Below are 17,074 nucleotides of genomic sequence, written 5' to 3' on the forward strand. Positions count from 1 at the left end.
GTATCAAGTAGTCAATCACTGTAGGTACTTAGTAGTCCTTGTTAATCAGTTTATCTTAGACCATTAGTATTCCTCTCTTCTGAAACTGTTAAAAAGTGTCTTCTTCCTTGACCTCCTTTGTATTCATTACTAGTCAATGATTCAATGAGGTTGTAAGATGGTCAGGATGCTCCACCTGATGACTGATACCTACATGTATGAATTGAAATCCAAAATAAAATTGTTGAAATGCTATTTGTAGGTCATCAAGATTTTGGAGGAGTGTTTTGGCTGTTCTCTGAACTCCATGGGCTACAAGGTTCTGCCCTCTTACCTGCGAATCATTCAAGGAGACGGCATTGACCTCAGCTCAGTGGATGAGGTGAGAACACGTCTGGCTTAACCTTGGCTCTTCTTAATACATCTTATTTATTATGTGATTTCTTTGTATTCCCACCTGTTGCTCCTTCCTGAGTTGATCATAACTTCAGCTATTGGAAACCTTCTTACCCGACCAAAATTAAAGGCACGTTCGCATGGTGTGCGTAATGGTCGCAGCACTTGGTCGTGCACCTCTGAATTTATGTAACTTGGCGCGCACGGGATCACGTGACTGTCACAAATAATTCACTGATAAAAACACTATTTACATGTCAGAGGATTATACAAAGAAGGCCAAATCGCTTTTAAATGCTTTATAAACAAGCGGTCTTAAAAATCTTGATTTGAGGAAATATTATGCAGCCAAATGACATAGTTTACAGGATATTCAACCGTTGTTTCTTTCAAATGCATGTAATATTAACTTGTTTCTTTACAGGACTGGTATAAAGGCAAAGAAGTAGTCCATAAATATGAGATATGGGTTTACAGATAATTCTAGCACTCGAAGCACTTTAATGTCATCATTGTCATGTCATCATTCACCATTCACATCCATTCATACACTGATGACAGGGGCTACTATGCAAGGTGCCACCTGCCCATCAGGACTAGCAAAGGATTCAAACCCATGGAACAGCCTTCAGGAGCAATTTGGGGTTTAGTGTCTTGCCCAAGGACACATCGACATGGACTAGTGGAGCCGGGGATCGAACCGCCGTTCTTCTGATTGAGGGATGCTTCTACCTTCTGAGCCACAGTGGCCCCACTTTTGCGAGTTACACCTACAGTCTATGGGCATATCTATGAGTCACACTCTTGTCTTTTGGATTCTTCACTGTTCATTTTGTTTGTTCGCTCTCTGGCGTTTCGGAGAATAATGCAGCGCACAGCACATAGAGCAGGGGTATTCAATTAAAATTCCAAAAGGTCGAGAGAGAGAGAGAGGTCGAGAGAGAGAGAGAGAGAGGTCGAGAGAGAGAGAGGTCGAGAGAGAGAGAGAGAGAGGTCGAGAGAGAGAGAGAGAGAGAGGTCGAGAGAGAGAGAGAGAGAGAGAGGTCGAGAGAGAGAGAGACAGACAGACAGACACCATTTGAAGATCAGTTCCTGGGAACCATCTACATCAGAGAGGGAGAGAGATCTGTGAACCAAATCACAAGCTCCCGCCAATTCAAAATGGAGGCAACCGCCCGGTGTCTGAAAGCACTACCCTCAATTCTCTGAGAGAGATATGAGAGAGACAGCCCAAACCAAGCAGGGAGATAAAGAGCCAGCAAACACCTCCTCCATTGTCACGCTGTTATTCGGGGGACGATCCCCACTCCCTGCCGGAGAGACGGAGGTAGCGTTTCGGAGGACGGCATTCCTCCCGAACGCACCTCGATAGAGCACCGATCACTCAACACACAAAGCAGTAAAAAACGTTCAAGAAACTCACTTGACCATCCGCCTCAACAGAGGAAGAAACATAGCTAAAAGATCAGAAATCATTCAAATCTAGCGCCACTCGCACTTCCACCGTCTCGTCTCCACTCACCGGAAACGGAGGGAGAGAGACGGTGGCCTAGAGAGAGAGTGAGAGACGGTGGCCTACAGCAAAAAAAAAAAAAAAAGATTAGAAGAGAGAGAGAGAAGAGTAGCTGCACCAGAAATGAGCTTCTAAACCCATCTAAGACTTGAACCTGAAAAAGTGAGACAAACTGCATAGATATCTATATGTCAGTTGACAACTAGCTGGCAACTAACTGCAGGCTAACTGAGAAGTAAATAACTGGTAAACTGGTTACCATGGAAACCGGTCAGCAGGCAGCTTCCAGCACACCTATGAGAGCAGAGAGCAGAGAGATAGAGTACCCTGCTACATGTAAAAGTGTAACAGCCAAAGAGACAAAAGGAGAAGATATTACGTGAAAACCCAGAGGTCCTCTTCACTGACTATGCCCAACAAAAAGAAGGAAGGAAGAAGAACAACCTCCTTCTTCACTGATTCGATTTATATCTGGAAAGATATTCTGTGCAGCAATTATGCATTCGTATCCAGTGAGGGCATTGGCTCAGGAGGCAGATTAAAGATCTGTAAAGATGAACATCTTGACAAGGATGACCCTCTGCTTACCATCACATACTACACCAAAGGAAAGGTCATGGTCCAAGGGAATGAAACCAACCTGGAGTCCTTTGAAGAGGTATTCCCACTGTTGAAAGTTGAGATGGATGCCAAGAGGGGCAGTGTCCCCTCTGATAGTGAAGACGATGAGAACCCAGTAGAGAACCTCACCACCCTGTCCATCTCTGCCCCTCCCACACCTGCCAGCTCCACCAACAAGCTGAAAGAGAATATGGCCCTGCTGGAGCTGGACTTTGCTGAATTCAAAGAGCTGATCCAGGCCAGACTGTCTGACCCCCCCAGACAACACTCTGCTACAGCTCAAAGAGGAGCTCCAGCAGCTCAGGAGAGACAACCAGGCCTTGGCATCTGACCTCAGAGGAAGTCTAGAGACACTCAAACAGGACAACAGTGTGCTCCATACTCAATTAGCCAAAGTGAAGGAGGATGCTGAGAATAGAGAAAGGAGCTTCACCAGACAAGTCCAACACCTGACGGACCAACTCTCATCCGTCCCAACAAAGACAAATACAGAGACACAAACTCTCCCTGCCAGTGTCCCAAACCCCTGCCCTGTCCCTGTCCCACCCCCTCTGCTCTACACTCAACCCAACAACACCCTGGCACCTCCTGATACATCCACACAGCCAGCTACCAACAGCCAGCCCCGCCCAGCTCAGCTTTCCTTCACTCAGCCTGAAGAGCAAGCCCCACAAGTGGTCCTGTTGACTGACTAATGGGAAATTCCTGGACACAAACAAGCTTTTTCCTGGTAAAAAAGTGCTTTCTAAACGCTGCAGCACCACAGGCCAGGCAATGAAGCTGTTGAAAAAGGAGACTTTCAGGAGCCCTCAATACATGGTGATCCACACCGGAACAAATGACCTGCACAGCCTCCGTAAGAACACTGCTGAAGCAGTGAGGAAGATGGCAGAGCAGGCCAGTAAGGAATTCCCTGACACCCGCATTGTGATCTCCACCTTGCTGCCTAGGACAGACACCCCTCCCCATGTCATCCATGACATAAATATGGAGATCAGAAGAGGATGTGCCCCCTTACCCAATGTCCACCTGGCCTTCCACCCAACCGTTGGCACCTGGGACCTCTATGATGGACTCCATCTACACAAAGAAAGGATGGGGATATTTGCAAAGACCCTTAAAGACACGGCTCTGGGACACAATCCTTCCACCCCCTCCGTTACTAGGAGCTTTAGAGACCATCCCAGACCTCCCAGACCGCCCAGATCTCCCAGAACTCCACCCCCCCACCACCACCCCAGTATGAGGCAGAACCAGAGGAGGCTACCTTCCCCCTCCTCGGCCCCTGCCCTCCAACCCCTTTTACAATATCAGCAACAGAGATATGCAACAGCACCTGCCCCCTACCCTCCTCCTTACCCACAGCAGCAGAGATATGCAGCAGCAGCACCTGCCCCCTACCCCCTTCCTTACCCACAGCAGCAGAGATATGCAGCAGCAGCACCTGCCCCTTATCCCCCCCCCCACCCACCCACAACAGCGGAGCTATGCTGCAGTCGTAGCCCCGCCTACTGCCACAGTCCCTCCCCCTGCTACCTCTGAACTGGGAGACATCAGAGAGATGCTGCGCACCCTGTGCACCCGGCTTCTGCTCAGCTAAGATGAACATACTGAGAACACCTTCCCACTTGAATAACAGAACAACATGGAAATATATTGTTAATCAATAGTGGTAATAACAGCAATAGTAGTAGTCAGTATAGTGGTAATATTAGTGAAAATAGTACATGCCCCCATGAAATCTATGTCAAAATTATTATTACTATCAGTATTGTACATGTATAGATTGTGGTAGGTGTTCTTTATATTTGTCTCACTATACAGGTTCATTTTGATTGTTTTTTTTCTAAAATGCGCTCATTTCATATAAGCTGCTGGAACATTCAAGGTCTCCACTCCTCAACCTTTGAACTGAAAAGTGGAAACCCTGAATTCATGAAATCTATCAAAGACGTTGATATAATTGTGTTAACAGAAACATGGTGTCAAAATGATTTACTCACTCACTGTCCTCGAGGATATAATGAAGTCATGGTGCCCTCTATCAAATTTAAAAACATACGCAAGGGCAGAACATCGGGGGGGATCTTGGTGTGGTATAAAGGAGACCTTTGCCATAAGATTTCACCAGTAAAACAGGGTAAATCACACATCTGGTTAAGGTTAGACCAAACTCTGGGCATAACTGATAGAGATCTATATCTCTGTGCTATCTATATACCCCCAGTGGATTCTCCTTATTATGAAGAAGACATTTTTGAAACTCTTCATTCAGAAATCGCCTGTTTCCAGGCCCAGGGAAACGTGCTTCTAACTGGAGATCTAAATGGACGAACAGGAATTGAACCTGATGTCATCGACCCACAGGGCAACAACCATGTGTTTGGTCAAACTCCCTTATTTACCACACCAACCATCACCCACCGGAACAACCTGGACTCTGGAATAAATAAAAGTGGCAAGGAGATCGTGCATCTCTGCCGGGCCTTAGGCCTGTACATAGTTAACGGTAGGTTCAGAGGGGACTCTTTAGGAAGATTCACATACTCCTCAGCTCTTGGATCTAGTGTAGTAGACTATGCAATCACTGACATGGACCCCTCCACTATCAGTGCATTCACTGTCAGACAACAATCCCCCCTCTCAGACCACAACCAAATAAATCTGTTCTTTAAACTCTCAGGTCAAATGAATGACATAAAAAAAGAACCCAGTAAGCTGTTTAAATTAAATGCTACTTACCGATGGGCCCCAGACAGTGGAGACAAATTCATCATGGCCTTGAACTCACCTGATCTGATAGATGACATATCAACATATGACCAAAACCAATATATCCACACCAGAGACGGTGTAAACAAGGCCATTGATGATATCAATATGATATTTCACAAGGCAGCTATCAAAGCTGACCTTATAAAACAAACACGGAAGCCTGTAAAAAGGCAAAACACGGAAAAATGGTTTGATCAAGAATGCAAGAGCATCAGAAAAGACCTGAGAAAAATAGCAAATGAAAAACATCGCCAACCAAACAACCCAGCCCTATGCATTAGGTACAATGAAATTTTAAACACGTATAAATGTACAATTAGGAACAAAAAACAAAACTATACCCACATGAAACTTGAAGATATTGAGAACGCCATTGATCAAAATCAATTCTGGGATATGTTGAACAAATTCAACACAAAGCAGCCACAGGCATTACCCATCCAAGATGGTGACATCTGGAGAGCACATTTTGAACATTTGTACAAAGATATACCAATAAATCAAACTAACTCAGACCAATATATTACAAAAGAAAAACTCCAAACATTAGAAGAAATAATTAAAGACAACCAGAACCCCCTTGATTTCCCAATGACTTGGGAAGAACTGAGCACACAGACAAAGTGTCTCCGGCCAAGGAAAGCTTGTGGTCCAGACAGCATCAAAACTGAGATGCTCAAATGCAGCACCCCAGAGATGCAGGGTGCAGTGTTGAAGTTGTTCAACATCATATTACAGTCAGGGTGTTTTCCTGACTCCTGGAGCAAAGGGCTCATTTCACCCATTCATAAGAGTGGTGACAAGTCAGACCCTAGTAACTACCGGGGCATCTGTGTCAGCAGCTGTCTCGGTAAATTATTCTGTAGTATTCTCAATAAAAGAATACTACATTTCCTTGACGAACACTCCATCTTGAGTAAAAATCGAATTGGCTTCCTCCCAAAACACCGGACCACCGACCATGTATATACCCTTCATACTTTAATTAACAAACATGTCCACCAAACAAAAAATGGTAAAATATTTGCTTGTTTTATTGATTTCAAGAAAGCCTTCGATTCTATTTGGCATGAAGGGCTCTACTACAGACTCCTACAGTGTGGGATAGGGGGCAAAGTATATGATCTGGTTAAATCAATGTATTTGGAAAATAGATGTGCTGTTAAAATTGGAGACAAACACACTGAATCCTTCACCCAGAAAAGAGGTGTTCGTCAGGGTTGCAACTTAAGTCCGACCCTATTTAATATATATATAAATGAACTTGCTGTTGAGTTGGATCAATGTGCTGCTCCTGGGCTCTCCCTCCTAGATAGAGAGGTGAAGTGTCTGCTTTATGCCGATGACCTGGTCCTACTGTCTCCTACTGAACCAGGACTACAGCAACAGCTGGACATAGTGCAACAGTTCTGTCACAACTGGGTCCTGGCAGTAAACATGAAGAAAACCAATGTCATGATTTTCCAAAAACACCCTAGATGTCAGGAGAACAAATACCAGTTTACCATAAACACCAACATGATTGAACATAGTATGAGTTATACCTACCTTGGTATAACCATAACTGCATCAGGGAGTTTCAACATTGCAGTGAATGCACTAAAAGAAAAAGCTCGAAGAGCTCTACACGCAATTAAGAGAAAATTTTATAATTTTCAAATCCCAATAAAATTCTGCAGACACATTTTACACGTACACAGAAACACACCAACAAATGCATGTAGAGCAGAACTAGGCCGATACCCACTGATCATTAACATTCAAAAGAGAGCACTCACATTCTTCAATCACCTTAGATCCAGCCCCCCAGACACCCTCCACTCCAAAGCCCTCCGAACCCAAGAGCTGAGCCCAGAGAAGAGTCCCCTATGTCAGCTGGTGCTGAGACTAGCTGCCTCCTCTCAGACACACGGGGACCAGTCTCTAAACAACACTGCTCTCCAAACACCAACCAGAGTAAAACACATCATGGCGAGATGTAAAGAAGCCTATCTGGAGCACTGGAGAGAGGAAACTGGGGGCCAAAGCAGACTGGAATGTTATCTGGCCCTAGAGAGAGACTATGAATTGACAGAGTATCTCTCTACAGTCAGAGATATAAAGCAGAGACAGAACCTCACCAAGTACAGGCTCAGTGACCACAAACTGGAGATTGAAACAGGACGACACAAAAAGTCATGGCAACCAAGAGAGAACAGAACATGTGGTCACTGTGGGACCGGTGAGGTTGAGACGGAGATGCACTTCCTCCTAAAATGCAAAACATTCCATAAAATTAGGAACATCTACCTAAACAAATTTGACTCTGTGATCTCAGATTTTAAAAAAATCGAGTGATATCTCAAAATTAAAAGTCCTCCTAGGAGAAGGAGAGAGGGCGTACCTTGCTGCCCAGTATGTACTAACATGCCACAACCTGAGGGACAGTAGGTGACGCTTTGGCGATGCCGTTCCTGGGCGTTCATGCCAATGGAGCAGATCTGAGTTTGGGTTGAATTGGGAGAGAGACGGAGAGAGAGACAGATCTATCTATCCATGGATCTCTCTTTCTCACTTCGCTCCTCCCTTTGCTTCGGTGTCAGAGAGCTGCGGTGGTCTACAGGTAACGTGGGAGCAATGGGGGCTCTGTCTCACACCACTTTATGAGATGTTGCATTAATATTGTTATATTGATATTGTTGTATATTGATGTTACTGTATGTTTAATTTCTTGATGCTTTGGCAATACTGTTTTTTTTTAACTTTCATGCCAATAAAGCAAAATTTGAGAGAGAGAGAGAGAGAGAGAGAGAGAGAGAGAGAGAGAGAGAGAGAGAGAGAGAGAGAGAGAGAGAGAGAGAGAGAGAGAGAGAGAGAGAGAGAGAGAGAGAGAGAGAGAGAGAGAGAGAGAGAGAGAGAGAGAGAGAGAGAGAGAGAGAGAGAGAGAGAGAGAGATCTGTGTAGTAAACAACTGTCCAATCAAATTAAGAAAGTACACCAATTATTATTCTCACTTTTCAAATTTAACTGGATGGATTATAAATAATACATAGAAATACATAAATAAATGTATCGTGTAGATCCGTAGAGTGTTTTTTTGGTGGGGGGGGGGGGGGGGGGGGTGAACTGGCCAGCCGGTGTTTCTCAGATTGGAGTGAGACGAGGAGAAAATGTGATGTCGTGATCTTCACAATAGAACATCTTTGATGTGACGAGTCTTGGCCAATCAGCGTTCAGATGTCTACAGCGTCTTCATTTCCCTCCGTTAAAGTTTAAGTTACGTTATGTTTGTAAAGTAAAGCAATAGAGGCTTCTTAGTTTGCTCAACTCCGTTTAATGGATCACCGTGTGTCTCACTATACATGCATCTGGAACTCCCGTATAACCCCCAGTATATGCGCAAGCGCATTAGACTACCGTATATGACATTCCCCCTCTTTTGAGTGTTGTGTCAATAACATCAAAGGAACACTTTAACTGAGAATGGCTATTCAGACAGCACATAACATAAACCAAGATTAACTCAAATTAACTTAAATGGAGACATTTCAACATACAGTGGTCTCTTTCCAATCAACCAACAAATAAACATTATCAACATCAATGGCTGTATAACTTTCTTTTTTCTCACAAATCAACATTACCACATCCATGTCAGTACAACTTTTCTTTTCTCTTCTCTGGGGAACCGGCACTGGTTGGAGGTGACGGCGGTTCCGCCGCAGCTCTGCTCCATGCTGCGTCCTGATGACGAAGGATGTCGGGGTGGTGCTCTCGCTTGAGATCACCGCTGGCAAAGACCATGACTTTTCATGGTCCAACTTGGAGAATACAACATCTCCTGGTCGCAGGGCAGGTAAGGGCATGGCTCCATGACGGCGGTTGAAGTAGTGAGCCTGTTTAGCCTTCTCCCTCCCATCCCTCTCTTTCACAGCTGTCCTGCTGGGCCATCTGGGTAGGAGATTTTTCTCCAGAGTGGGGAGTGTGGTTCTGATTTTCCTCCCCATCAACAGCTCGGCTGGACTGAAGCCTGTGGTGGAGCAGGGAGTGGACCTATAGCTCATCAGAGCCATCACAGGATCTTCTTGCTTGAGAATTTTCTTTGCCGTCTGTATGGCTCTCTCTGCGTGCCCATTGCCCTGTGGGTGGTGAGGGCTGGATGTGCAGTGCTTGAAGTCGAGCTGCCTCGCAAACTCCTTGAACTCCGCACTTGAAAATTGGGGTCCATTATCGCTCACCACCTCATCTGGAAAAGCCAAACCTGGCGAAGACTGTTTTCAGTCTTTGGATAACTTGTGCACTCGTTGTCGAGGGCAGCTGCAGTATCTCTAGAAACCTGGAGTAATAATCTGAGATTACCAGGTAGTTGTGGTGGTTGTGCTCACAAAGGTCCATTGCAATTCTCTTCCAGGGTCGCTCCGGAAGCGGTGTGGAAATGAGAGGTTCCTTTTGTTGTGTTCTTTTCAGTTCACAGCACGCCTGACATGACGTCACAAGCTTGTTTATCTCCGTAGAGAGTCCGGGCCACCACACAGATGAGCACGCTCACTCCCTACATTTGACTAGGCCCTGGTGCCCTTCGTGAATTTTCTGAAGGATCTCAGCTCTCATTGGTCTTGGCACGACAATCCTGCTTCCTCTGAGGACAAGGCCATTGTGTTCTGATAGCTCTGATTTCACTTGGACGTACTCTCTCGCGTCCATGGGCACATTGCTTAAGTGTTCAGGCCATCCTTTCTTTATGAGCTTCACAACTGACAGCAGTTTGGCGTCGGCTGTTGTCGCCATTCTGATTTCATCCATCTTGCTTGTAGACGCAGGGATCCCCTCTACTACACTAGCCACGTAGCATGCCACCTCACTGTGTGTGTCTGTGTCTGTGCACGTGCTGGCCAGTGGACTGCGTGACAGGGTGTCCGCGAAGACCAGAGTTTTCCCTGGAGCATACTCTGCCACTGGATTGAATCTCATGAGCCTCATGAGGAGACGCTGACGGGTATAGGTACATTGTCCAGGCTGCGGCTGTTAATGAGAGGCACTAGCGGCTTGTGGTCAGTGATTAGCTTGAAGTGCTCCAGTCCACTGAGGTATCTGTCGAACTTCTCGCATGCCCACACACCAGCCAGACCTTCCTTTTCTATTTGGGCGTAGCGTGTTTCTGCTTCAGTGAGGCGTCTGGAACAATATGCCACAGGAGCTGAAGGAGTACACCCCCCAACCCATAACTACTTGCGTCCGCTGACACAGCCGTGGGCTTGCTCAAGTCATAGAAAGCGAGTACTGGTGCAGTTGTCAACAGCTCCTTGATGTGTTCAAAAGCTGTTGTTTGTGTGTGGCTCCATGTATTCTTGTCCTTCAGGAGCTCGTATAGTGGCTGTCCTACCGTTGAGAGTTCGGGGATGTATCTTCCGAGATAATTCACCATTCCCAGTATCCTTCTCAACTCTTGCACGTCTGCTGGTGGTGACAGCTGCCGAATAGCTTCCACTTTGTCGGGGTCAGGCCGGATCCCGGACCGGTCAATGAGATGCCCGAGGAACTGCAGCTGACTCTGCCTGATGGAGCACTTCTCACGATTTAGCTTCAGACCAGCTGTCTCTATGCGCTGCATTACCTTCTCCAGGTGACCGTCATGCTCCTCCTCTATGGCCCCATAGACCAGAATGTCGTCCATGAAGACCTCGACACCCTCCAGCCCCTGCAGAGTCTCCATCATCTTCCTCTGGAAGATTTCCGGTGCGCTCGTTATTCCGAACGGTAGCCGCTTGAAGTTGAATCTGCCAAATGGCGTAATGAAGGTAGTGAGCTTACAGCTGTCTGGGTGCAACGGTATCTGGAAGAACCCACTGGCGGCATCGAGCGAAGAGAAGACAGTGGCCCCACTCAGCTTTGCTGTAATCTCATCAGTAGTAGGCAGGATATACTGTTCTCTTTTCACAGCCTCATTCAGCCTCTTGAGATCAACACAGATGCGGGCTTTACCTGTGCTCTTCTTCAAGACTGGCACCATGGGTGCACACCAGTCCGTGGGCTATGTCACCCTCTCGATGATGCCATTTCCCTCCATCCTCTGGAGCTCCTCCTTTACCTTTTGCAGCATAGGGAGAGGTACGCATCGTGCTGTGTATACAGCATATTGCTGAGCGTTGTCTTTCAGCAGTATTCTCACCGGTTCAGTCTTTAATGTCCCATGCTCGCCATATGCCTGTGGATGTTCTCTGTCGCACACAGTTTCATCCACTCTCCTCACCAGATTCATTTCCACAGACAACGGTCTGCTGAGTAGGTTGTTTACAGTACGTCCGCGGATGACATATGCTGGGAATGGGTAAGTCTTTCCTTTGTAGGTCACAGTGCTCTGGATCTGTCCTATGCGCTGCAGCTCGCCGCCTGGGCTGTCCAGTGGTATATCTGCAGGCTCCAGTGGTCTTTTGGGGATGAGTGAGTAGGTCTCCTCGCGGATGATGTTAACATCGGCCCCTGTGTCAATTTTGAAGTCAACTGGTGTAGAGCCCACCAGCAAATCAACGGCCCATTGCTCTGGTGACCCGCCTGCTTTATTCACAGCCCCAAGAAAGTATGACTGCTGTTGCTCCGTTTGCTCTGTAACCTCACTCAGTGCCTTCCTGCTCCTACACACTCTACTCCAATGTCGAACTTTGTTGCATGTATTGCATGTGGATTTTCTGGCCGGGCAATTTTCATCTTTACTGTGCCACGCTTTCCCACACTGTCCACATTGCCTTTATTTCCCCCTTTTGGCTTACCGTAGTGGCTGGGGTATTTGCTGCGCTCGTGAGTGACTTCTTGTATCACCCCCGTTGTCTCTCCTTGCATGCTGACTTGCGAAGCAACCTCTTCCGACTGCCTGACTGTCTCTATGGTCAGCGCTAGCGTCAGGTCCTTCGTCAGCTGCAACCTCCGTGAGATGTCTTTGTCAAGTATTCCAACGACGATTCGGTCGCGGATATTCTCATCTCTGGTCGCGCCGAATTCGCAATGCTCTGCTAGTTCGTACAAGGCCCTGATAAAAGTCTCAGCTTTCTCTCCCGGTCTTTGCACGCGCAGATGGAAACAAGCACGTTCGTGTATTACATTCCTTCTCGGCACAAAGTACTCATCGAACTTTCCAAGCACCCGAACAAAATTATCTCTGTCCATCTTCGGTAAATGCAAACGAACGGAAGATGTTTTCCGACTCGCTTCCCATAGCGTATAACGGGCTGCTAACGTGCACGGCGCAATCTTCTTTGTCCAGCTTGGTGGCGGTTCTGAATCTCACAAAACGCTGCTTCCACTCCGGCCATTCTACTGGCTTATCGAAGGAAAAGTTTGTCGGGGGATTGAACTTTGCCATAACTCCGTTTTCACTTCTGACACCATGTAAAGTAAAGCAATAGAGGCTTCTTAGTTTGCTCAACTCCGTTTAATGGATCACCGTGTGTCTCACTATACATGCATCTGGAACTCCCGTATAACCCCCAGTATATGCGCAAGCGCATTAGACTACCGTATATGAAAATGTTCCATTACAGGTCAGACTTGCTGGGTTAAGTTAACTTTGTCGACTGCTAATGTTCGTCATTATCGCGATTTAGAAGGAAAAAACGAAACGTGATGAAACATGCAGCCCCCCGTGTTCCGGTTCAGTTCACGCCGTCACTCATTAACGTTAAACCGGAACACCGGCGCATCTGCTGGCAGGTTGTTTTTTTAACTCAAAGTAGAATGAGGATGATTTCGTGGTAACTTTAATAATAATGAAAGGTAATAACTTTCATGACCACGATGATGAGGCCCAGATACTGATGAGATGATGAGGTCAAAGAGCTTCAGGGAGAGGAGGCTGGTTGTGTAGCGCAGCTTGACGCAGGGCTGAGATGTGAGTGGAGCTGGGCCTGGATAAAGGTGGAGGTCTAAACAGACGTGAGTACAGCTTCCCGCTGTCACAGTATTTTAAATGCATTGATAAGGCAGGCTATGCTAAATGCAGCCTCTGCTCCAATGAGATAAAGTACAGCAACAAGGGCTCACATGCCCTCTCATCACACTGTACACACTGTTCACTGTAATGACCACAGCCAGTGTACTAACAGTCCCAACAGTCCCACGTTGCTCCCAATAACCCTGAAGTAATGAGGTGTTATGGTGCCTGTACCTTAATTTCAGCAGGTTGCTAATGCAGAGGTGTGTATAGATCACAGCTATTATTTTACTCTTGATAAACTACTTTAGCCAGAGTAGATTATCATTTTCATTTAAATAATTGAACTGGATTGAATGCATATTAATTGCAAATAGAAGATAGGCCACAAGTCTAACAGCTGTACAGTAACAGTGGAAGTTAATATGAAGAAGTACAGTAACAGGGTTCAATGAAAACGAATCACTTTATTTGTACAGGCGATGGTTCTCGCTACTCTTGCTATCTTTGTTTTTATTTGACCAAAACATTTGAAAATGAGACCTCGGTCTCAATTGATTTTGTCTAAATAAAGGTTAATAATAATAGAGCTGAAATAGTGATTAATAACTGAATAATAAATTACTTTTTTGCTTAAAGTAAATGTCTTATCACTTAATTTTCTTCTCGGAGTACATCAGAATGTAAAATAAAATTCCCGGAGCACCCCCCCCCCCCCCCGACAGGGTTTCGGGCTTGTCACCTTTTTCACCTCATGAGTTTGCAGGTATGAGTACAATAAGGGCTGGATTAAAGAATAACTGACATAATGGAAAGCCTTTGAAAAATGTGACTCTTAAAATAAAATACTTAATTTTAGAAAAATGAATTGAACTGAATTGCCCTGCAGCTTTAAATTCAGTTCATTCTGGTGTGAAGTGATGTCAATAAAAAAGCCACAATATTATATTTTTCTCATCTAAAAAGAGAAATGTTCGTGCATGGACTTTATCTGTGGTTACTAAAGCACAGCTCTATTCTCTCTGTTAACATCATTTTTGGTCAGTGAATTCATGTGGATTCTGATCATATTGGGCTCTTAGGTTTATTTTCTGTGTCTTCATTTCAGATGTGAGTGGGTACGTTTGCTCAAAAGAGTTATGCTTTTTCTCGTTGTGTCGCTTCATTTGCCGCTTTTAATAATCGTCACGGTCTCTAAACATATGAGACACACTGGTTTTAAACTGTCCGTGTGAAGAATGAACCTATAAGAGTGTTCATTCTTGGTTAAAGACTCTGGTCTCTCTGACCACTTTTCTCTTTTTGGAGAACGTTATGTGAAATAACTTCTCTGACTCACGTATTATTCTCCTGCTCTTCCTTCTCTTTCCTCGTCTCTCCCCCGGTGTGTGTATATATCACTGGAGTCAGGAAACTTGTCAGAATACCCATATTTGATTGGCTGAGCTGCATCACGTGATGTGATTTACAACGCATTGGTCGGTGTGTTTCCTGCACCGCTGAACAAGTGCTGTAAAGGCTGAAAAAGCTGCGCCGGTTAAAATAGAAGCGCTCTGTCAAAATAAAATCGATTTTAGGTCCTGGGTCCGGATACAACGGCGTCTGGGTCCGGATCCGGACCGCGGTCCGCCAATTGGTGACCCCTGACATAGACTATAAAGCCTCTGTACATACTCGGAGCTCGCGCACCATCTGCAAAGGCTCTCACTACGGCACCAAGTCCCAGTGGTAATATCAAAAAATACCTTTCTGTAGACAGCACAGCAGGCAACGCATAGACTACAACCACTTTCACTGTGATTTTCACAAAAATCTACAATTGCACTGAAGTTGTTAACTGAAGGGCTTTACGACTTTCCATCCTAGGGCCAGTTTTTGTACTTTGGGCTACCAATCCTGTTGGTGATGCTGACATTTTACTCACATTGATTGCTGAGATTTGGCTGTGCTACAACACTGTCAGCCACAGCTTTACAGTATAGCAGAGCAAGTTTGTTTTCATCTCCAAGTAAATGGCATGGAGAATTTGGTTAAATTGGTCTGCTCACTTAATGTGAAGCTGTGACACTACTCAACACGATGATCCAAACTATGACAACACAACCCAGGTTGTTTTTCCCTTCAAAGATGTATGCTCAGTGGCTTTCAACAATCAGGGAACCTACAGTCATGAGATTCCTGGAAAAATTTGAAATTAATAACTATTTTCCAGGCCTGGAGATCCAGGTTTGGAATATATTTTCTTTTTGCCATTGTTCAAAAATATTTATAAAAATCCCAAAACATAATGTTACGTGAAATACGTTCCTTAAAACATGGTAACGTGTTATAGAAAAGTTTTAAAACTCAATTCTTAAAATGGTTGGGAATCCTTCACTGTGTTCAAATATTAGCAAGTGTGTCTGTCATAACCCAAACAATTATTAACTTCAAGGTTTGTTTGTTCTATGATGCCAACGTTTTCCTTAAAAAAAACAGATTTTTACAGTTGTCTTGACAGTTCCTGTTCCACTGCTTTGCCTAAATACATTTGTAATTATAAGTTTAGTAAACAAATAGTTTCATTTGAAGCCTTCTTTCTTTGTTTTCTGTAGATTCTTCAAAAGCTAACCGATGAAGGCTGGAGTGCTGAGAACGTCCTCTTTGGTTGCGGCAGCGCTTTGCTGCAGAAACTCAACAGAGATACTCTCAACTGTGCATTCAAGTGCAGCTATGTCGAGAGTAACGGCAAGGGAGTAAGTAGAAGAGGTCTGGCTTGATTCAGATACTGCAACAATACCTTGCTTAAGAGATTCTCAAACCTCATTTACTGACTTTAACAGATGAACATCAACAGATTATTGTTGATATAAATATTAATGTGAAATGATTAACAAAAACCTTTCAAACACAAAATCAAGGCCTTTAACCTGGGTTTTCTAGTCTAACCATCTGTTACGTTCCCCTTTTAGGCATCTAAGGGATGCGGGGAGTAACGGTGTTATTTTACCCGGGGGAAGAGAGAGAGAGCACTGCGAAGGGTTTTAACAAAAGATCGTTTATTGGAGATCAGCCCGCGGCAAAACAAAACTACCCTCTGATAGTCAGAGGGCGACTCAAAGTGATAATCGCACCAACACGATGGCGACACCAGCCCACACGGCTGTACCGGAGAGATCCACGGCACCACTCTCTCGGCTTGGTTGCGGCTTCGGCCCCGGAAGAAAGCTGTCCTTCCAGAGCTCCTCTCCTTTTAACCACGCTTCCGATCTTTGATTGGGCGCAGCTGGCCTCTAGTAACGAGCGGCACCCAGGAGGACACTGCGTGTAATCAGAGAGAGCACAACAACAACACACGCACGTAACACCATCATTTCTAAACAGGAAGAATTTACAGCTAGCAAAACCTGTTTCACTGTTCATATGGGTATGTTAGTATTGTTTTAACTTTGCAGATCCACGTCCTGGTTCAACTTTGACCTACCATACTTCCCACTGACTAATAATAAACCTCCAACCGGTCATTAATGTGAAATGAACCCCGACAGGGTGAGCAGGACTTGAGTGTCTTAAATCAGCCTGAAGGAGTTCATTTTACAATAATGACCGGCTCGCTGAACATCATCCTGCTTATTACACGGCTACTCACTAAAGAAATCAATGATTTGACACAAAATATTGATTTCAAAATGATTCCATCGCTTCCACTAAAATAATTGTCCTCTCACTGTGCACGGAGATCAGAACTGTGTCCAAAGCAACAGTCTGTTGTTAACGAAATAACAGACCGTAGATAGTCAGACTCTAATATTAAGCTGTTTGATAACGTTCTGTAATATATCACAAATCCCTATCTCTAAGAAGCTCTTTAGTGATTGCTTGTCATTGTTATGACAATATTTGACTCA

At 45.0% G+C, this 17,074-nt stretch overlaps 1 protein-coding gene across 2 annotated transcripts in view; it reads left to right on the plus strand.

Moving 5' to 3' along the window:
• nampt2 (nicotinamide phosphoribosyltransferase 2) overlaps positions 1–17,074 on the plus strand; it is a 45,768-nt gene that overhangs the window by 14,882 nt on the left and 13,812 nt on the right. For both annotated transcript variants that reach the window (XM_076097072.1, XM_076097073.1), the window contains exons 8-9: positions 242–361; positions 15,782–15,922. In XM_076097072.1, coding sequence (XP_075953187.1) covers positions 242–361; positions 15,782–15,922 — 261 coding nt within the window. The remainder of the gene's footprint in view (positions 1–241; positions 362–15,781; positions 15,923–17,074) is intronic.

Source organism: Anarhichas minor, unplaced genomic scaffold, assembly GCF_050575085.1.
Source record: "Anarhichas minor isolate MPS153535 unplaced genomic scaffold, ASM5057508v1 ptg000023l, whole genome shotgun sequence".
In the NCBI taxonomy this organism is placed as follows: Eukaryota; Metazoa; Chordata; class Actinopteri; order Perciformes; family Anarhichadidae; genus Anarhichas; species Anarhichas minor.